The 19,726-nt window shown below is 40.0% G+C and overlaps 1 protein-coding gene across 1 annotated transcript in view; it reads right to left on the bottom strand.

Annotated features, from left to right (window-relative positions):
- Window positions 1-7,810, bottom strand: part of Ifrd1 (interferon related developmental regulator 1) — a 44,562-nt gene extending 36,752 nt beyond the window's left edge. Inside the window, exons 1-2 of the mRNA XM_058576071.1 lie at window positions 7,715-7,810; window positions 6,429-6,588 (exon numbers count right to left, since the gene is read on the bottom strand). Coding sequence (XP_058432054.1) covers window positions 6,429-6,480 — 52 coding nt within the window. The 5' untranslated portion in view covers window positions 6,481-6,588; window positions 7,715-7,810. The remainder of the gene's footprint in view (window positions 1-6,428; window positions 6,589-7,714) is intronic.
- Window positions 7,811-19,726: the final 11,916 nt, after the last annotated feature.

Below are 19,726 nucleotides of genomic sequence, written 5' to 3'. Positions count from 1 at the left end.
TTAAAGCCTCATCAGGAGAAAGTATAAGTATTCTTAGCATAACAAGCAAAGCCTTCGCGCAGCTTCACCCTCTGCCCTCACCTCACCTCCTTCAGCTCTTGACATCTAGCATTGCCCTTTCTACAATCGAAATTACTTGCAAATATCCTTGATGTTCTCACATCTAGGTTCTTGATTCCTGGCTAATCTCTTGGGTGTGGAGCCACCTTCCTTTACCCCTAGCCCTTCTCCATTCTCCTTCACCTAGGGTCCTTCAGTGACACCACCTCTCCACCCCCATGGAGACAGGTACCTTCCTCTGTAGTCTCGCCTGCAATACTCCATTGAGGCACTCAGCACACTATATTACACGTGCTTGTTTGCATCTCTCTTACCCTCTCCTCTCCAGACAATGAGCCCATTGGGAGTGGGAACCACATCTAATGATTCATTTTTGTATCCCCAATACATGGCAGAATGTAGGTTTTCATGAGGTATCCTTGAATCAATGAACAAATTAATGATTAAATCAGATGCTACATGAGTCTTTCTCTGTGACAAAGCATAGAAAGACAAGAGAACAGAGAACTTAATCCTGGGGTATGTCCAAGCTTGCAGATAGGAGGAAGACAAGAAGGCAGTTAAATATAGGCTACTGAGAATAATTCATGAGCAAAGCAGGAGGATCAACAGGAATTGTTTGTGTTGTCATCATTCTTCTTACCAGCAAGTTAAGTTTCTTATTGAATGCATATTACTTTTTAAACAAGAAATAAAGGAGTTTAACAGGGTACTCACTAAGCTGCTATAACAAAGGGCCTCCAAAATGGAATGATGAAAATAAAATGTAAGTTTATTTATTTCTCATGTAAAGATCTAGAGGTGATAAGCCCAGGGCCCAAGGAGAAGCACTATTGTCCTCAACATACCAGCCCTGCCATCTTGACACCAATTTCTAAGACTGCTTCCAAACAGCAGAAAGAACAAAAGGGCAAGGACAAGACAAACTCTTAGCTTTAGGGAAGCCAGAAGTTGCCCCCAGCTCTTGGCCACATGCCCATACCTGGCTGCAAGGGAAACTGGGAAATGCAGTCTCTAGTTGATCCCATATGCCCAGTTGAAACTTGGAAGAGTTTTACCCATAAAAGGAAGAAGGCTGAGGACTATCAGACAACTAGTGGTCTGGTGTAAAGTGTTTTATCTCGACAAACAAGAGAGAACATTTTAGTAAAATAGTGGCAAAAGCAGAAGATAGATTTCATGGAACTGAAAGTTAGTGGGCAACAAATATATGAAAATAAAAAGTATGAGACATTTATTCAAGTTTAGTAGTAAATTAAAGAAAATAAATAGAATGTTAAAAGAACTACAGAGTTACCCAATATTTTATTTTGTTTTGTTTTTTCCTGAAGGAAGAATACCCAAGCTCATTTGAGGATGTCGGTGGAGAGAAAGACAAAAATGTCAGCAGCCTAAACCTGGGGATTTAGCCTTATTAAGTCAAAAGGATGCCTCTCCTCATGCAATTGGAAGGGTGGATAGGAGAACAGTATAGAGACAATGGTCAAGTAGACATGAAGTTAGATTGGGAAGTTCATAGTGCCCACCAGCTCTCCAAATTCCCCTGCTATGGAACTCTAAGTTCCAAACTTCCCCACCTCTAATCTTATCCAACCACATCCCCTCAGAACATTACCCTATGACCCATTTCTCCCTATCCTCTGACTTGCAAAGACAGTGACTCAGACCAAAAAATATCAAAAAAGTCTTCAAGTCATTTATTTGTTGAATAAATAAATGAATTTAAAAGTCTCCTTAGTTTATTTATTTACATAGTCTTAATTCAGTACATAACTAAAGATCATCTTCCTTGTTCCTCCAGCTAAGGATATAGAAGCAAATAAAACAAAGTCCTTAATTTTGTGGAGTCTGATGTTGAGGATAATGTGTACATATCAATGATAACCTTTGGAAGACAAAGCCCCTGCCTCTGCTGCCCTACCAATCACTGTAAATGTGAAAATTTCAGGGAAAGTGGGAGTTGGGGCACTCAGTATGAGAGAAGCTTCTCCAACAACACTGAATATACACCTGTCCCCCAGTAGCTATAAGAATCCACTACTAGATAATAAATCCATGTTGATAATAAATCAACAAATTTCTGCAGACAGATGATGTACACGAACTGAATCTGGAGGATATACACAATTTAGACAGATCAGTTTCAAGCAATAAAATAGAAGATGCCATCAAGAATCTAACAAGAACTTCGAAGAAGAATTAATACCAATACTCCTCAAATTTTTCCATGAAAGAAAAGAGGGAACTCTTCCAAACTCATTCTATGAGGCTAGTATCACCCTGATACCAAAACCAGATAAAGACACATCAAGGAAAGAACACTTCAAACTAATATCCCATATGAACACAGATGCAAAAATTCTCTATAAAATTCTGGCAAATTGATTACAAAAGCATATCAAAAAGATCGTGCACCACTATCAAGTGGGATTCATCCCAGAGATGTAAGTTTGTTCAACATATCGAAATCAATAAATGTAATTCATCACATCAATAGACTTAAAGAATCATATGATCATCTCAATAGACGCAGAAAAAGCATTTGAAAAAATACAGCACCCATTCTTGTTCAAAACACTAGAAAAAAATTAGGGATAACATGAACATATCCCAAAAATCATAAAGGCTATCTATGCTAAGCCCCAGGCCAACATCATTCTAAATGGAGAAAAATTGAAGGCATTCCCTCTAAAAACTGGAACAAGACAGGGATGCCCTCTTTCACCACTTCTATTTAACATAGTTCTTGAAACACTGTACAGAGCAATTAGACAGACAAAGAAATTAAAGGGATAAGAATAGAAAAGAACTCAAACTATCACTATTTGCTGATGACATGATTCTAAATTTAGAAGATCCAAAAAATTCTAACAAAATTTCTAGAACTAATAAAGGAATTCAGCAAAGTAACAGGATATAAAATCAATGCCCATAAATCAAACATGTTTCTATATGTCAGTGATGAATCCACTGAAAAAGAAATTAGGAAAACTACCCTATTCACAGTCGCTTCAAAAAAAAAAAAAGTACTTGGGAATCAATTAACAAAAGCGATGAAAGACCTCTACAATGAAAACTATAGAACTGGAAAGAAATGGAAGAAGACCTTAGAAGACAGAAAGAGCTCCCGTGCTCTTGGATAGGCAGAATTAATATTGTCAAAATGGCCATACTACTAAAAGCACTATACAGATTTAATGCAATTCCAATCAAAATCCCAATGACATTACTCAAAGAAATAGAAAAAGCAATCATGAAATTGATTTGGAAAAATAAGAGACCCAAAATAGCCACAGAAATCCTTAGCATGAAGCAGGAGGCATCACAATACCAGACCTTAAATTATATTACAGAGCCATAGTAACAAAAACAGCCTGGTATTGGCACCAAAACAGATATGTAAACCAATGGTACACAAAGACAAACCCACATAAATAAAGTTATCTCATACTAGACAAAGGCACCAAAAACATTCATTGGAGAAAAGATAGCCTCTTCAACAAGTGGTGCTGGGAAAACTGGAAATCCATATGTAGCATAGTGAAATTAAACCCCTATCTCTCACCCTGCATGAAACTCAAAGTAAATCAAAGACTTTGGCACTAGAACAGAGACCATGTGCCTAATAGAATAAAAAGCAGGCCCAATTCTCCATCATGCCAGATTAGGCCCCAACTTCCTTAAGAAGACTCCTAAAGTGCAAGAATTAAAATCAAGAATCAATAAATGGGATGGATTCAAACTAAAAAGCTTCTTCTCAGCAAAAGAAATAATCAGTGAGGTGAAGAGAGAGCCTACAGAATGGGAGCAAATTTTTACCACCTGCATATCAGACAGAGCAATAATCTCCAGGATATATAAAGAACACAAAAAACTCAACACCAAAAAAAAAAAAAACAAATAATCTAGTCAATAAATGGGCTAAGAAACTGAACAGACAGTTCTCAGAAGAAAAAATACAATAGATCAACAAATATATTAAAAAATGTTCAACATCTCTAGCAATTAGACAAATAAAAATCAAAGCTACTCTGAGATTTCACCTCACTCCAGTCAGAATGGCAATCATCAAGAATACAAGTAACAATAAATGTTGGTGAGGATGAGGGGAAAAGGTACACTCAAACATTGCTGGTAGAACTGCAAATTGGTACAAACATTATGGAAAGCAGTATGGAGATTCCTTAGAAAACCTGGAAAGAAACCCCCATTTTACCCAGCTATCCCACTCCTCCGTTTATACCCAAAAGGCTTAAAATCAGCATACTACAGTGACAAAGCCACATAAATGTTAACAGCAGCTCAATTCACAATAATTAAACTATGCAACCAACCTAGATGCCATTCAACTAAGGAATGGATAAAGACAATCTGATATATATACACAATGGAATATTACTTGGCCTTAAAGAATAATAAAATTATAGCATTTGCAGGTAAAGGATGGATCTGAGAATATCATGTTAAGTGAAATGAGCCAATCCCCAAAAAACCAAAGACTGGATGTTTCCTCTAATATGAGGATGCTAACTCACAATAAGAGGGTGGGGGCTAGTGAAGAATAGAGGTACTTTGGATTAGGCAGAGGGGAGTGAAGAGAGGTGAGGGGATATGAGGCTAGGAATGATAGAAGAATGAATCAGATATTACTGTGTGCACATATGATTACAAGACCAGTGTGATTCTATATCATGTGCAACCAGAAGAATGAGATGTTATACTCCATTTATGTATGATGTATCAAAATGCATTCTACTATCATGTATAACTAATTAGAACAAATTAAAAAATCCAAAACTAGATAATAAATCCATGAATTGTATACATGAAAAATGGAGCTAATAAAGCATATCCTTCTTGCCAGGCTCAGTGGCACATGCCTGTAAACTCAGCAGCTCAGGAGGCTAAGACAAGAGGATCATGATGAGTTCAAAGTCAGCCTCAGCAATTTAGAGAGTCACTAAGCAACTCAGTGAGACCCTGTCTTTAAATAAAAAACAAAAAAAGGGCTATGGATGGGGTTCAGGGGTTGAGTGCCCCTTAGTTCAATCCCTGGTACCCCACCCCACCCGCCAGGAAAATAAAAAGAAATACATCCATCTTGAAGAGATGTTAGGAAGACAAATGTGGAGAGAAGGCTGTACTCTGCTCTGAGTTACTTGATGATGTATAGAACAGCAGTTTTCAGGTTGTTCCTAGCCCTAAGTTACTCCACTTTATAAAGTAGCAGTTTGCACTGAGCTACTCCATTTTAAGTACAAGTTCTAAGGCAGAATGACTTGTTAACATGTCTGGAAAAATAGATAACTACCAGATATTGGACATACAGAGTCATTGAAAAGAATAACCCCCAGCTGCATAGCACAATCATAAGGCACAAATTGGAAAATATATTAGTCATGCTAATAAAAAATGACCACCTGTGAACTTATTGAATTGAATCAGAAGCTCATGGATTGCATGGACATATCTGACTCACATCAGAGAAACCAGGCTCATGAGCCTATTAGACACACCAGGCCACCACATGATGCACCCCCTTCACCTAAAATACACAAAAGGAAGGAAGCTGAGACGATGTTACAGAGGTGGTCTTATCAGACCCTCCCTCCAGAGAACACGTTGGGAGGTTGAGTTAACAGGTGACAAGAAACTCCTAACTTCTTTCCCAGAGGCTTCAGCTCAGCTCTGTGTCCCTGCTTGACATGGCCTCTTTGGAAACCACTTGCTGTTGTAGACTCTCACCTTGAACAAATTCAACAAGAGTTCCCTACCTTCAACAAGTTCCTAAACTGTTGGGTTATCTCATCTGACCATCTGCAGTGACTCTTTTGCAGCCATCTGTATCAGCCCTCCTCCTTTGTTCTGCCTCTTTAACTCTGTGGCCACTGGTAACCCTTTCTTAGATTGGGTAATTTCTAAATCATTGTGTAAAGAGTGATATGCAACTTAATATTCTAGATATTAATAATTAAGACTGGAGTGGAATAAAAAGAATTTGTAACTGCCCTGCTCATGCCTACCAAGTAAACCAAAATACTCTGAGGTATCTTATGAATGTATTGTTATTCAGTAAATTCTGATACTGCAGAAAGATACACTTTCCACAGGTCTATAGCTGGCTCAGTGAACAGTGTCCTAGTTAGCGCTTACATTTCATACAGGACCAATGACCTTAGTTACCTGGATTTTCTACCAATGGCATATTGCTTTCCTCCCTTTATCCTTCTCTCCTCGTAACCCTTTGGCCTAATGTTTGCTTTTCATTTTCTTCACTTTTTCCTGCATATGATCACCTTCTGGTTTTGTTTAATCTCAACAAACCATTTCTAATCTCTGCCAGGCAATATTGACTACAGGTTAAGTACCTGTCCGTCCAAAGTCTTGAGTGAGAGTCTCAGTCCTTGAGCAGTTTAACATCTACAAGCCTCTGTCTTCTCTTCTGCAAATGGAGATTTGGTCAGCTTGTGGTCAGCTTCTGAGAATTAGTGCGGTGTCCATGTAAAGTTCTTCACACAAAGTTGGCACCTAGAAATTGCCAATAAACCTTAATAATTATGAGACAATGCTACCAGATAAAGCAGCTGGCATCTGCCCAAAGCCTGACCAGTGCCAATTGCTGGCTCAAGTAAAAAAACAAAAGTGATAAAGGAACATTGAATACTGGGATGTGTTACACACAGCCCTTCTAGAACAACCTTTTACTACACAGACCTAGAATGAACCAGGAGCTAGAAGGAGAGCAGTCCAGTTTTAACAGCAGTCAGCCTTGCCTGGGCCTCTTGGGGTTGGCCTTCATAATAATAGGAAGTGATAAGTCACCTGCCCCTGGGTGGGGACAGGACTGAAATCCTCCGTGGCAGGCCTCACTGCAGAGCATTCCAGGGCTTACTCGGTCCACTCTGGTCTCCTGACCCACTTACAGCTGACCTTCTCTTTGTCTCCAGTCCCTTTTATGCTTCAATATCCCGCCCATTGATCTAGCTGGTTATTTTCCTTCTCTGGGCAGCCTCCTGATCTCAAATGAGCAGGTGCCCTTACAGATACCTGGGAGTTTCCACCATCAAATCAAGGGATGCTCTGAGCAGGAACAAGCACAACCTCTTTCCTAGGACACTGCTCTTGTTCTTTTTTTAGAAGAGTTGAGTGAGGGGAAGGAGGAAGCAAATAAAAGAACTGCACAATGTAGAAATAGAAGAAAGGGAAGCTATGGGAGGGGGTTAGATGTGTTTTCTAGAAGATGGAGTGTAGCTCCTTTCTTAATCTGATCTTATCTGTGCCATCTAAGGCTGCTGCCAGAGTTATAGGATGGCTTGCCATCTATTCTCTGATAAAGATTCGCCCTATAATAAATAAAACTTTTGGTAACTTATTGACCCTTGGTCTACTGTTGGACTATGAGATGAGTGTCTTGTTCTAATGTATAGGCTGCACAGCTCTGTGGCAGACAGCAGGTGTCATTAGTTACAGAGATATTTAACACTGGAAGAAAAGAAGCAACACAGGAAGTTCCTTTGAGCATCCTCACTAACTAAGGAACCTGGATTGGCAAAAATACTTCAATCCTCATGTTTTAGTCAGCTTTTTCACTGCTGTGACTAAAATCCCTGACCAGAGCAATTGTAGAGAAGGAAAAGTTTATTTGAAGGCTCACAGTTTCAGAGGTCTCAGTCCATAGACAGCTGGCTCCATTCCTTAGGGCTCGAGGTGAGGCAGGACATCATGGCAGAAGACTGTGGCAGAGGGAAGCAGCTCATATGATGATCAGAAAGCACAGAAAGGCCAAGCTCAGCTCACCAAATATATATATGCCACAAAGCCACGCCCTCAGTGCCCCACCTCCTCCAGCCACATCCCACCTGCCTTCAGTTACCACTCAATTAATCCCATCTGGCGATTAATTCACTGGTTGGGTTAAGGCTCTAATAGCCCAATCATTTCTTCTCTGAACCCTCTTGCATTGGCTCAAACATGAGCATTTGGGGGGAAACCTTACATCCAAATCATAATACCTGAAGTCTTGAGTATACTACTTTCAGCACCATGTTCCTGTGTTCCTTTTTAAGTCTCACTTCCTATTTTCTCACTTGTGAAATGTGGAGTGGTTAGAAGCCTTAGGCATGAAGACTGAGTGCTCACAAATGCTTCCTCTATCCCTCTTCTCCCCTTGCAACCCTGACCACAGCCTTTGCAAGCGACAGGATGTGGGAGGGTCTGGGTGGTTCAGAGAGCAACAGCCATCATGTTGGCCACTTCTTTCCTTCTTGGGTACCAATCTCTGAGATTCCACTCTCCCAGCCAATGGGAATTTCCTATCCTGCAAGTGATGCAAATAATAGCCATCCCATTGTGGGGGCTCACACCACTTGGCTGTGACACCATTCCCCAGGCTAATCACAGGAGTGGATGTGGCTTGGTTGAATGTTACCTGCATCCTTGCTCCAGCAGAAATTGGGGCTGCTCTCTGGCTCACAGTGGACACTGTTGGCCCACCCCCTGATCTCAAGAGTGTTCTTCTTGGCCAACACTAAAAGGTTTGTTATCTGCCCACCAGATCCTAAAAGTGTTGATCAAGTCCTCAGTGTCAATTTTTTGTTACATTTGTTTCAGGCTGACTTGTTGTTGTTAGGCCCTGGGTCTATGTGCTCATGTTAATTCTTTGATTTATTTTGCTTTTTGTTATGAGTTTTTATTGAGAAACAGGACAGAATCATGGAAGGAAAACTGAAAATTTGTAACTATTAAAGATTATATAAATTGACTTATTAACATTTCTGACTATAAAACTACTATAGAGTCATTTTACATGATCTAATAAGTCTGGGAAAGTTTAATCACCAAGTCTGGGAAAGCACAATAATCTTACCACCCAAGAAGAGCACTTTTATATATTTCCTTCTGATTATTTCCCTACAGTTTTTAGTAAGAAGAGTGAGCTTATTTTTATTAATTCTCCCATTGGTGAAGCACTGGCATTGTGCTGGGGGTGTAATATATATATATATATATTTGCTAATATTTCCAACAACATAGAAAGCTAATTTTTGCTAACATTGTGGAAAATGAGTCCCAGGAAGGTGAGTTAGCAATTTCCCTACAGTTTTTAGTAAGAAGAGTGAGCTTATTTTTATTAATTCTCCCATTGGTGAAGCACTGGCATTGTGCTGGGGGTGTAATATATATATATATATATATATTTGCTAATATTTCCAACAACATAGAAAGCTAATTTTTGCTAACATTGTGGAAAATGAGTCCCAGGAAGGTGAGTTAGCAATTTTTATTCGGAATCTTAGGTGTTCATTTTTTTTACTTTTTTGGGTGCTAAGGATCAATCTTAGGGCCTCTATCACTAAGTCACATCCCCTAATTCTCTTCCTCTTCCTCCTCTTCCTCCTCCTCCTTCTTCTTCTTTTTAACTAAGTGGTACTGAGAATTGAACTCAGGGAAACCTCTACCACTAAGCTACTTCTGCAGACTCTGTTATTTTATGTTGATCAGGATCTCACTAAATTGTCCAGGTTGACCTCAGACGTGTGATTCTTCTACATCAGTCTCCTGATTAACTGTGATCACAGGCTTCCCACAGCTGGGGCCGGGTGGGAGGAGGGGTTCTTTTTTACATTTATATCCATTCTCTACTTTTTTTGTATTTGTTAAGAGTTGCTTTGTGGCATAATATGTGGTCTATTTTAGAGAAGGATCCATGTGCTGCTGAGAAGGAAGGGTATTTGCTTGTTGAAGGATGAAATATTCTATACATGTCAGTTAAGTCAAAGTTATTGATTGCAGTATTGATTTCTATAGTTTCTTTGTTCAGCTACAATTAATCCATTCTCTATTTTGTGAATACAATGTGGTTTATTTAACAAGTCCTCTACTGATGGATATTTAGATTATGTATAATCTTTTGCCATTATAAATACTTTCAGAATAAGTAATTCCCTGTTCATATTGTCTTTAGTTCGTAAAGATTCTTAAAAGTTAAAGTGCTAAATCAATAGGTAAGTGCAAATTCAAATATGGTTTTCTTTTGTTGTGATGGTATGGTGCTGCTGGGGATGGAACCCACGGCACTGTGCATGCTAGATGTTTTAGACAGCTTTTTATCTCTGTGACTAAAATACATGACAAGAACAACTTACAGGAGGAAGAGTTTATTTTCTCCAAGATGAGGGCAGAAAGGTGTGGTAGAAGAATGCTGCTTACTTCATAGGAGCTAGGAAGCAGAGAGAGAACGAGAAAGGAGACAGGGTCAAGATATCATCCAAGCCCAACCCCCAGTGGCCCACTTGCCTACAGTTACCACCAATCCATCAAATTAGTTACCACTAATCCATCAAATGGATTAATCCACAGATGAGTTTACAGTTTTCATAATCTAATCTTTTCACCTCTGAACTTCTCTTCCTTGCCTAACACAGGAACTTTTTAGGGGACATAAACATCCAAACCATAACACTGGGCGAGCACTCAGTCACTGAGCTACAGCCTCAGCCTGCAGATGTGATTTTATTATTTAATCCAAATGATCCCCAAATGTGCCACTTTGCACTCCTACTGGCAGTGACAACAGCACATTTTCCACAACCTCACCAACAGGCTTTCTTAGCAATTTTATTTTATTATTTTAGTTTTGCCAATCAGATGGGTAAGCTTTTAGATGTTTTTAAAATTAAATGCTTTTAATTTATTTTTATCTTAATAGAAGCAAGATTAGGTAGCTTTTTAGATATTCAAGGGCCATTAAAATTTGTTTTTCTTTTCTGAACAAACAATTCGTGGCATTCACACATTATGCCTTTTTTGTGTGTGGGGTGGCTAGATCCAAAATAAGCTTGTACGTTCTTTTACTTTTTACATAGTTTAGAAACAATTTTTCTCAGTGTAGAAAAAAAAATAACTTCTTTTAGTGATCACAAAACATGTATATATTGGGGAGAACCAGCATCTCTGATGCCGCACATCTGATCCAGGAACATGGCAGCCTTCCTATTCCTGGGCTTCACAGGGCAGCTTTAACATTTTCCTGCTATCGAATTTTGCACATTTCTCTGTCCTCATTTAGCAAAACCACAACAGGATGCAGCTGAACATGGCTGGAGAAAAAGCCCACAATCATGCTGATTGGTTTTCAAGTTCATTACCACAAACCTTGAATGGTGCCTTAGTGCCACCAGACAGTCACACTGACTGGTCCTTCCATCTCCAGTTGCCTGGACAACTTTCATGCCTTCTCCTCTCTCTTTTTCCTTTCTTCCCGCTCAGCCAATTGTCTTGTTTTCCTTGAGAGAACAAACAAAACAACAACAAAAAAAGTCAAAAAAATTCCTGCTGTTTTCCCATAGGATAATACTGCCAGCCAGCCACCCAAATTGAAATCTGTCCACACACTCTCCCTCTGGAAGAAAGTAGATTGACAATGAGGTGGGGTGGGAAGTAAAAATAAAAAATACCATGTAGCTTTAGCATACCTAGGAGACAGTCAGTCATTGGTCAGTGTATGTCGGGGACTGGTTCCAGGACCCTGGAGAATACCAAAATCTTCAAATGCTCAAGTCTCTTCTATAAAACGATGTAGTATTTGCACACATCCCCCCATAATCACTAGATTACTTATAATACTTAATATAATGTAAACACTATGTCATTTAGGGAATAATGGCATGAGAAAAGAAGTCTGTACATGTTTAGTACAGACACAATTTTTCTTTGGAATATTTTCCACCTGCAGTTGTTTGAACCTGTAACTGCAGAACCTGTGGATATGAAAGACTGTACCGAGTTCAATTGAGATGTCAGAGAAGTAGAAATCCAAGAGAAGCACTTGCCCCAGAGCGTACCCCAGAACACCAGGCTGTGAGGATTTCATGGGCAAGAGGAAGGAGTAGTGGGGTTTCAGTGGCAGCAGAGCTTCCAAACATCACTGGGGGTCACAGCAGCAGGACAGGAGGTGCACAGGCAGGCATCAGGCTCTGCTCTGTTCTACTGTCCTTCATGGGCCCTGCCAGGGAAAGTTGGGTTGGATGTAAAGATGTGTATTCTGTTTTGACCACTGCAGATGGACTGGAGGACACCTGAGGATGCCTGGGAAACAGCAAGCACAAGGGTCCCCTTCTTACCCATGAAGGCTGAGGGGAAATGCGGGGCCTAGTTTCCATGGCTGAGGCCTTTTTCTGTATCCAGTTGATGAGGTTGAATGTAAATAAGCCTAAAGAGATGACAGTCACACTGGGAAAACAAGACAAACACCAAGCAATTAATAACCGCGGCAGAATGATGTACCTGGTGTTTACTCCTGATGGTGATAACTTACCTAATTATGTAGCAGAGACAATTCAGAAATATTATAGTATATAATGAGCCGCTGATCACAGGATTCAGTGGGTAAATTCAAAAGATGTTGCAGAACAGACAGATATTATGAACTGGAGCCATTGGGTCATGGATATCTTGATAAAAAGTCAGGGTGTGTAAAGCTAGATTTTTATCTCTGGCATAAAAGCTGTTGAGGAGGCATTTGCCAAACCCACCTAAAAATGAGCAGGATGCGGGTGTACACCTTTGACCCATAAGAGTGTCTGACATGTTTCAGAAAGGTCTCAATTTAGCCAGCAGAGGGCAAGAGAACACAAAAACCATTCCAAGATTTATAATCTTAGAAATGAATCAAATAAAACTACAAATGTGGAAATCTTTGTGGCGGGTGAGGGAGAAGCCATAAAAACAATTATGAATGTGCTCTTTTGAAAGAGTTTGTTTTAAAACTACATGTCTAAAGCAGAGACTGATTTTCATTGGCATTACAACAAATTCTTGTCTTTCTATTAAAAAGATCATAATTTCTTTAAATAGTGCACACATTTCTCTAGATCCTTAAATGCTTAACAAAAATATGAGAATGTCAGAGTGATTCAATATAGCATTTTAAGAAACATTCATATTTGAAGATCCCACAGAAATAAGGATAAAGTCCTGAAACTGTAATAAACATGTAGCAGTGAAATAGAAATAGACTTCTTTAAAGAATGTGAATCTAGCTGGGTGTGGTGGCACACACCTGTAATTCCAGCCGATCCGGAGGCTGAGGCAGGAGAACTGAGAGTTCAAAGCCAGACTCAGCAACGGTGAGGCACTAAGCAACTCAGTGAGACTCTCTAAATGAAATACAAAATAGGACTGGGGATGTCACCTATTGGTTGAGTGCCCCTGAGTTCAATCCCTGGCACCCCCACCCCCAAAAGTGAATCAACTGTAAATATAGTATATAATGACATTCATTAAGTGGGCTAATGATTCAATCAAGTAAGAAGGAAAGGAGGTAGGAAGAGTAAGAGAAAGAATTGCCCTTTCCAATAGGTAGAGGACAGGAACAATGTCAGACCTAAGCAAAACGCTGAGGCCAGTGGCCATGCGTTGGCTCCCTCATCTGTCATCACTTGCTCCTTTCACGTCATGTCTTCCCCCACCCTCACCCTTGCTAAAAGTGTGCTCACTAGTCAAATAATGCTTTGAACCCACAGATCCAGATAGAGAAACTGCAACAAGACTTCTCCAAGCATTTATAATGTGCTGTGTGGATGGGGGTGTGGCTCAGTGGTAGAACACTTGCCTGGCACACGTGAAGCCCTGGGTCCCATTCCCAGCACCACGAAAAGAAAAAGAAAAAAAAGTGCTGTCCACACTTAATTTGAAAATCTGCTGGACTGGAGGTATGGGAACAGGGATTCTGGCTTTAACACCGCATTATGTGGGTAAAACCTCTCTGGTCCACAGTTGTCTCAACTAAAAATAAAGGTTGGTTTTTGTTTGTTTGTTTGGGGGATACTGGGTATTGAACCCAAGGCCTGGAACATTCTAAGTAAGCACTCCTCTACCACTGAGCTACTCCAATTCCTTTTAAAATTTTATTTTGAGACAGGGTCTTGCTAAATTGCCCAGGCTGGATTGTTCTTGAAATCCTCCTGTCTCAGGCTCCCAAGTAGCAAAATAAAGGTTTAAGCCTAGATGATCTCAAAGAATCCTACCTACTCAAAATTCCTAAGATACTCTTCTTTTTGTCCCAGGCTCAATAGTTTCCATCTCAGTTAATATGTGAGCTGATAAAGGAATAGGATGCTAGCCTCACTGAAGAACTCAGTGACTTAAGATAGGACTCTTGAAGCAGGATGTACACCTATCATCCCAGCAGCTGAGGAGGCTGAGGCAGGAGGATTTCAAGGTCAAAGCCAGCCTCAGCAACTTAGTAAGGTCCTGTCTCCAAATTAAAAAAAAAAAATGCTGGGAATATGGCTTAGTGGTTAAGCCCCCTGAGTTCAATCCCCAGTACCAAAAAAAAAAAAAAAAAGAACTCTTAAAGATCACTGTAAGAAATTAATCTCTATAATTAGCATTTCAGACCTAAAAGCAGGTAATGAGGAAGTCCATTTTATTTCATTTCACATGCTAGATGGAGGATTTTATGTCCTTCAAAATACACCTTTAGAGGCCTGCTTTTACACAACCTTAGGTTTTAATGAACTGTATTCCTAGGGGGCTATGCAATCACAGTAACAACTAAGAATTAATGGAAGAAAGGAAGGCCACATTTTAATACTCCTCCAGGCAGTGGGGTGAAGCAGCATTACCTACTTACTACCAGATTATTGGACATCTGTATCAGCTGGAACATGTCAGCTCTAACAGAATGTTCAACCACAGAAGCTTCAGCCTGCAGAACAAAAGCTTAGAACTAGACTCTTCCAGGTGTGGTCAGCTCTGGTTGGTATTGTCCACAGAATTAACATCACATGGTTTCAAAATGACTGCTGGATCCAAGCAGCCCAGCATCCCATAAAGTGGGTCCTGTGAGTGAGAAACACAGCTTTCTTCTCATGCAGCTCTTGTTCTTATTAGGAAGGGAAGTTTTTTCCCCAACACACTTGCTCTTATATTTTATGGGCCATAACTAGGTCATGTGCCTTCTCCAAGACCCCTTCTCCTGGGTTAAATCAGCCTTGGTTCATGCCCTGGGGCTGCAGGGGTATACTCACAATTGCTTATTAATACCACTGGGCACATTGCTGCCAAAAAAGTGAAAGGGAAGCTTATTTGGTGGCAAATCAATCTTTTCTTTCAATAAGACTAGGGACAGTGTTTCTCTGCTAGATCAAAATAATAGCTGGATTTAAACCCAACCATGGCATGGAGAGGTAGAAAATAAGAAACAGCTGTTGATAGAGATGATGACTCTTTTTTCCTTTCGTTTTTGTCTCATTGAATTGAAGTCACTTAACCTGAGGTAGTCTGATTTCTCTGCACACCAGGTTTTATAGATTTCCCTGGTGACAGTAATTTGTGAAGTGGTAATTGATTCACTACCAACTCACTGCTATTAATACAGGAGGAGAGTGTCTAATGCATTTTGGTGAATGAGAACCATAGAATAAGACTCAATGTGAAAATAGCTGGGTTTGCAGGAAGACATAGATTATGATCTAGGACACATGGTTTTCATTACAAATATTAGGAGACAAAAAAAGCATATTTCTAAGACCCTTTATTCAGCACCATTCTATATTCCTGGGAAATAGTCTAGAAATAGTCTCAGGCAAAATGAGACTGAAGCATGAATTTGATAACAACAGGACAATAATAACCTTTGAAAATGGGACTCTGGAAGCTGTTTTGCACTGGTCTGGTCTGTGGTGATCTGAAGAAGGAGGACTGGAAGTGAGTGGGGGAGTTGCTAGAGGCTACCTGAAAGAATTGGCTGGAGGAAAGTATTCTAGACCCCTGCCCCAACCTTCTCCAGCACAGTCATCACTGCAGACTGTTCTTTCCTTGCTAAGGATGTTGGCCCAGGCCCAGGATTCAGGTTGCTGAATTTCTTGGGGCTGAGTCTTTGTTCAGGTAAAGAGTTGATGAGATGTGTGGGAAGACCAGTCACATTTGGCATCTACTTCTCCACCCTGTTCTGTCTCAAACCCAGGGCTTGATGGATTTCAATGGAGGGTCATGCTTCCTCCCAGTGTTTTTCTTCCGAAGAGGTCAGGGAGTGAAATTCTGACCAGTGAGGTTATCAAGCCTAGTGGCAGCGAAGAAAAGGGACCCAAAGAGATTCTTTCTATGGTGCCCAGAATTCATTCTCTGCCCTTTCCTTGGATTCACCTGCAAGGTCTGTCCTTCCTCAAATACTATATTGGCTGAATAAATAGTATCTGCAAGAGAACTTAAGTTCAAAGGACAAAATAGAGGATATATGAAAAGCACTGCTACCTCAAAAAAAGGCAGCAGGGCTGGGGATGTGGCTCAAGCGGTAGCGCGCTCACCTGGCATGCATGCGGCCTGGGTTCGATCCTCAGCACCACGTACAAACAAAGATGTTGTGTCCGCTGAAAACTAAAATATTAAAAAATTCTCTCTTTCAAAAAAAAAAAAAAAAGCATCCTTGCTAAGGCTTATTCATTGTGGGGTAGGCAGGGGTAGCATGGGAGGAATAGACGGACTCTAGATAGGCAGAAGGGTAGGAGGGGAAGGAAGGGGGCATGGGGTTAGAAATGATGGTGGAATATGATGGACATCATTATCCAAAGTACATGTATGAAGACATGAATTGGTGTGAATATACTCTGTATACAACCAAAGATGTAAAAAATTGTGTTCTATATGTGTAATATGAATTGTAATGCATTCTGCTGTCAATATAAATGTTTTTAAAAATAATAAAATTTTAAAAAAGCAAAAAAAGAGAATAATTTGTAATGGCTTGAATAGAGATTATGGTAATAAGGCCAAGGTCAAGGACATGACCTTGTTTAGATTAGATTTTGTCACTGTTCCAAAGCCAAGAATATGCTACAGTCTCATCCAACCAGCATTGGCATCAATCATTCCCTTGATTACATGGAATCTGGGGAAAAGAGTAAGACTACATTAGCAAAACATCCCAAATGGAGGGGGGGAAATCCAATTCAAATGTATACACCCAATGATAATATCTTTTTTTAAAATATCTTTTTAGTTATAGATGGACACAACATCTTTATTTTATTTATTTACTTTTATGTGGTGCTGAGGATCGAACCCAATGCCTTACACATGTGAGGCAAGTGCTCTACCACTGAGCCACAACCCCAGACCCACCAATGATAATATCTGTAGATCATATCGTCTGTACACATTTCAAATAAATTTAAATGAACTAAAGAAGGTATTTTGAAGTGTATATGTTTTCTTTCCTGTTTTTCACATCTCCCCAATTCAATGAAGTTCTAAAAGATTAAATGCACATTAATACCAGGTTCCAAAAGGAAGTCTGACATCTGAGCCTCAAACAAAACCATTGTTTGTTTCATTTTCAATGTGTCATAAGGAAGAGCAGACTCTGGCTTCTAAAACTCCTTTCTATTTGTGGGAAACCAGATATCCAGTGAACCGATGGGGGAAACACACACATGTGTTTTCCTTCTTTTGTCCCTGCTACTGCAGAATCATAGACAAAAGTCCGAATCAGGAGTTTAGGAGTTTTGTCTATGATTGCCTGGATTTTTCTACTTAAGCAATCTAGGTTCATTTTTAAATATGCAAGCAGCACCCAGCTTATTTTTCCTATCTTCCCCCACCCCTGCCTTTTCTCACTTGATTTAACTCCATTATGTTCATCAGTTGAAGCTATTATAATAAGATCCAATAGACTCGACATTTATTTCTCACAGTTCTGGAGGCTGTGAGGTACAATAGCAAGGTACTGGCCAGTTATGTTCTGACTAGTATTTTATGGATTTGCCAATGGCTGCACTTTTGCCGCATTCTCACATGGCAAAGAGACAGAAGGGCACCAATCCTGTTCATGAGGCTCTGACCCCAAGACCTAATCACCTCCCAAAGGGCCCACCTCCAAATAGGGGTAAAGCCTCTACATATAACTGTGGGAAAGACAAAACATTCAGCCTATGGTACCCACCATGTGAGTTTTAACAAACTTAATTTCCACCTTTTCTCCTCTGTTGCTTAGCTCATTGTGTTTCTCTTGCCCTTCTGTGAAAAGGAGAGTCTGTGTTGAACAGGCGGCCGGATTATTCCCAGGGCAGTGGTTGGAGATATGTCCTTGGGAAGACTTTCTTGGCAGACAAACAAGATGTATCTGTCCATTTCTGCAGCAGCCCAATAGAGTGCAGCACCGCACTGCTCACTTCCTCCTGGGACGGAACTCTCTGCGAGTTGTCCAATTAATTTCTTCTTTTGATTCTTTTGAAATGCATAACACGGTTCATTCTCGGCTTCTATCTGTTCAAGAATTTACAGCCAGAACTTTAGACAAAAGGATTTTAATTGCATGCTGATAAAATGTCAAAACTATTGTGCATAAAGTAACTGTGATTTTTTTATTTAACTATGTGTCCAGGATTATGGGATAGATTTGGCCCGTGAGTGAAATTCATTTTGTAACCCATCAGAAAATATTCAGCCTATGAGCCAATTCTTATAATCTCCTTTAGAAGTCATTAGACCATGCCTTTCTACCTTTGGGATTGCAAAATAATACAATATGCTAAAATGAGTGGTGTGCAAATTCAGTTAACCCATTTTTAAGTAGAAGTAGTGATTTTTACCTCCCTGTGAAAATCTCAATGATGAGTACGGGTTCTTGTTTGGGAAAGTTGCTTGTTTCACAGAGCACTGCTGTGCATGCCTTCTGTTAAACCACAAAGAGCTGCTCTAGAAGGTCACCTTCTCTCACAAGCATTTCCACATTAAAAGCGAACATCCAGGGAAGACAACAAGATGTGACTTGACTTTTAAGATCATCCAATGAAATAAAAAAAGGTTTGCTCCAAGTTAAGGCAGGGGTATTCAACCAAGTCATGGGCTATTCTCATTGGTACCCAGAATAATCAAGGTGGGCTACGGAGTTTCTAGAACAATTGTTAAGACACAAGCAGGATACCTAAAAACACAAAATCATCTTTGAAAAAGGAAATTGTCATTTCTTCTGAGGTGAGACAAGTTCTCTGGGGGAGCAGAAAGATACAAAAAGTTCAAGGCATTTGTCACCAACCTAAGCATAAGAGATATTTAAGAATATTTCCATTTGAGGTGGAACAAGTCCTCTTCAGTCACTTGCTTCCTCTTCTGACTCTTCTCTAGTTTGTGTTTGCCTCCAATTCCAAAGACCTGCTCAACAAGTCTAAAGTTACAAAACAGAAGCAAATACCCAACTTTTCTCATTACCAAACCAGAAGACTCCTACTGTTGGGTTCTTTCACAGGGAGCCTGGACCCCTTGAGGAACTCTCTTTCCTCCTAGACTCTCCACAGGTTGCTGAAGCTGCTTCCTTATTCTGGTTAATGGGATCTCAGATGAGCCTCCACATCACATAACTGCACTCCCTGGCTTTACAGGCACTGGGTGTTATGTCCTCCCACAGGCAGGGGCTGTTCCTCCCTGCCTGTGTGTACTCCTCAAGTTGTCAAAGCAACTAAAAGCGAAAAGAAGGTATAGCTGTCCATGCAAGATCAAGTTAAATGTTTAAATAAGCTTCTTTATTGAAGTTTAGCATACATACAAAAAGTTTAAAAAATATTAAGAGTGAAGAAATACTGTCAAGGAGACTGGTCAAAGAAAACTTTACTGAAAGGAGCTGTCAGCCTACAGTGAAATGTCTCAGAGGAAGAGATGCCAGGGA

This window comes from Marmota monax, unplaced genomic scaffold, assembly GCF_021218885.2.
Source record: "Marmota monax isolate L192 unplaced genomic scaffold, Marmota_monax_Labrador192_F-V1.1 WCK01_AAM20220418_F8-fsc00139, whole genome shotgun sequence".
NCBI lineage: Eukaryota > Metazoa > Chordata > Mammalia > Rodentia > Sciuridae > Marmota > Marmota monax.
This window is presented reverse-complemented; position numbering and strand designations above follow the sequence as displayed.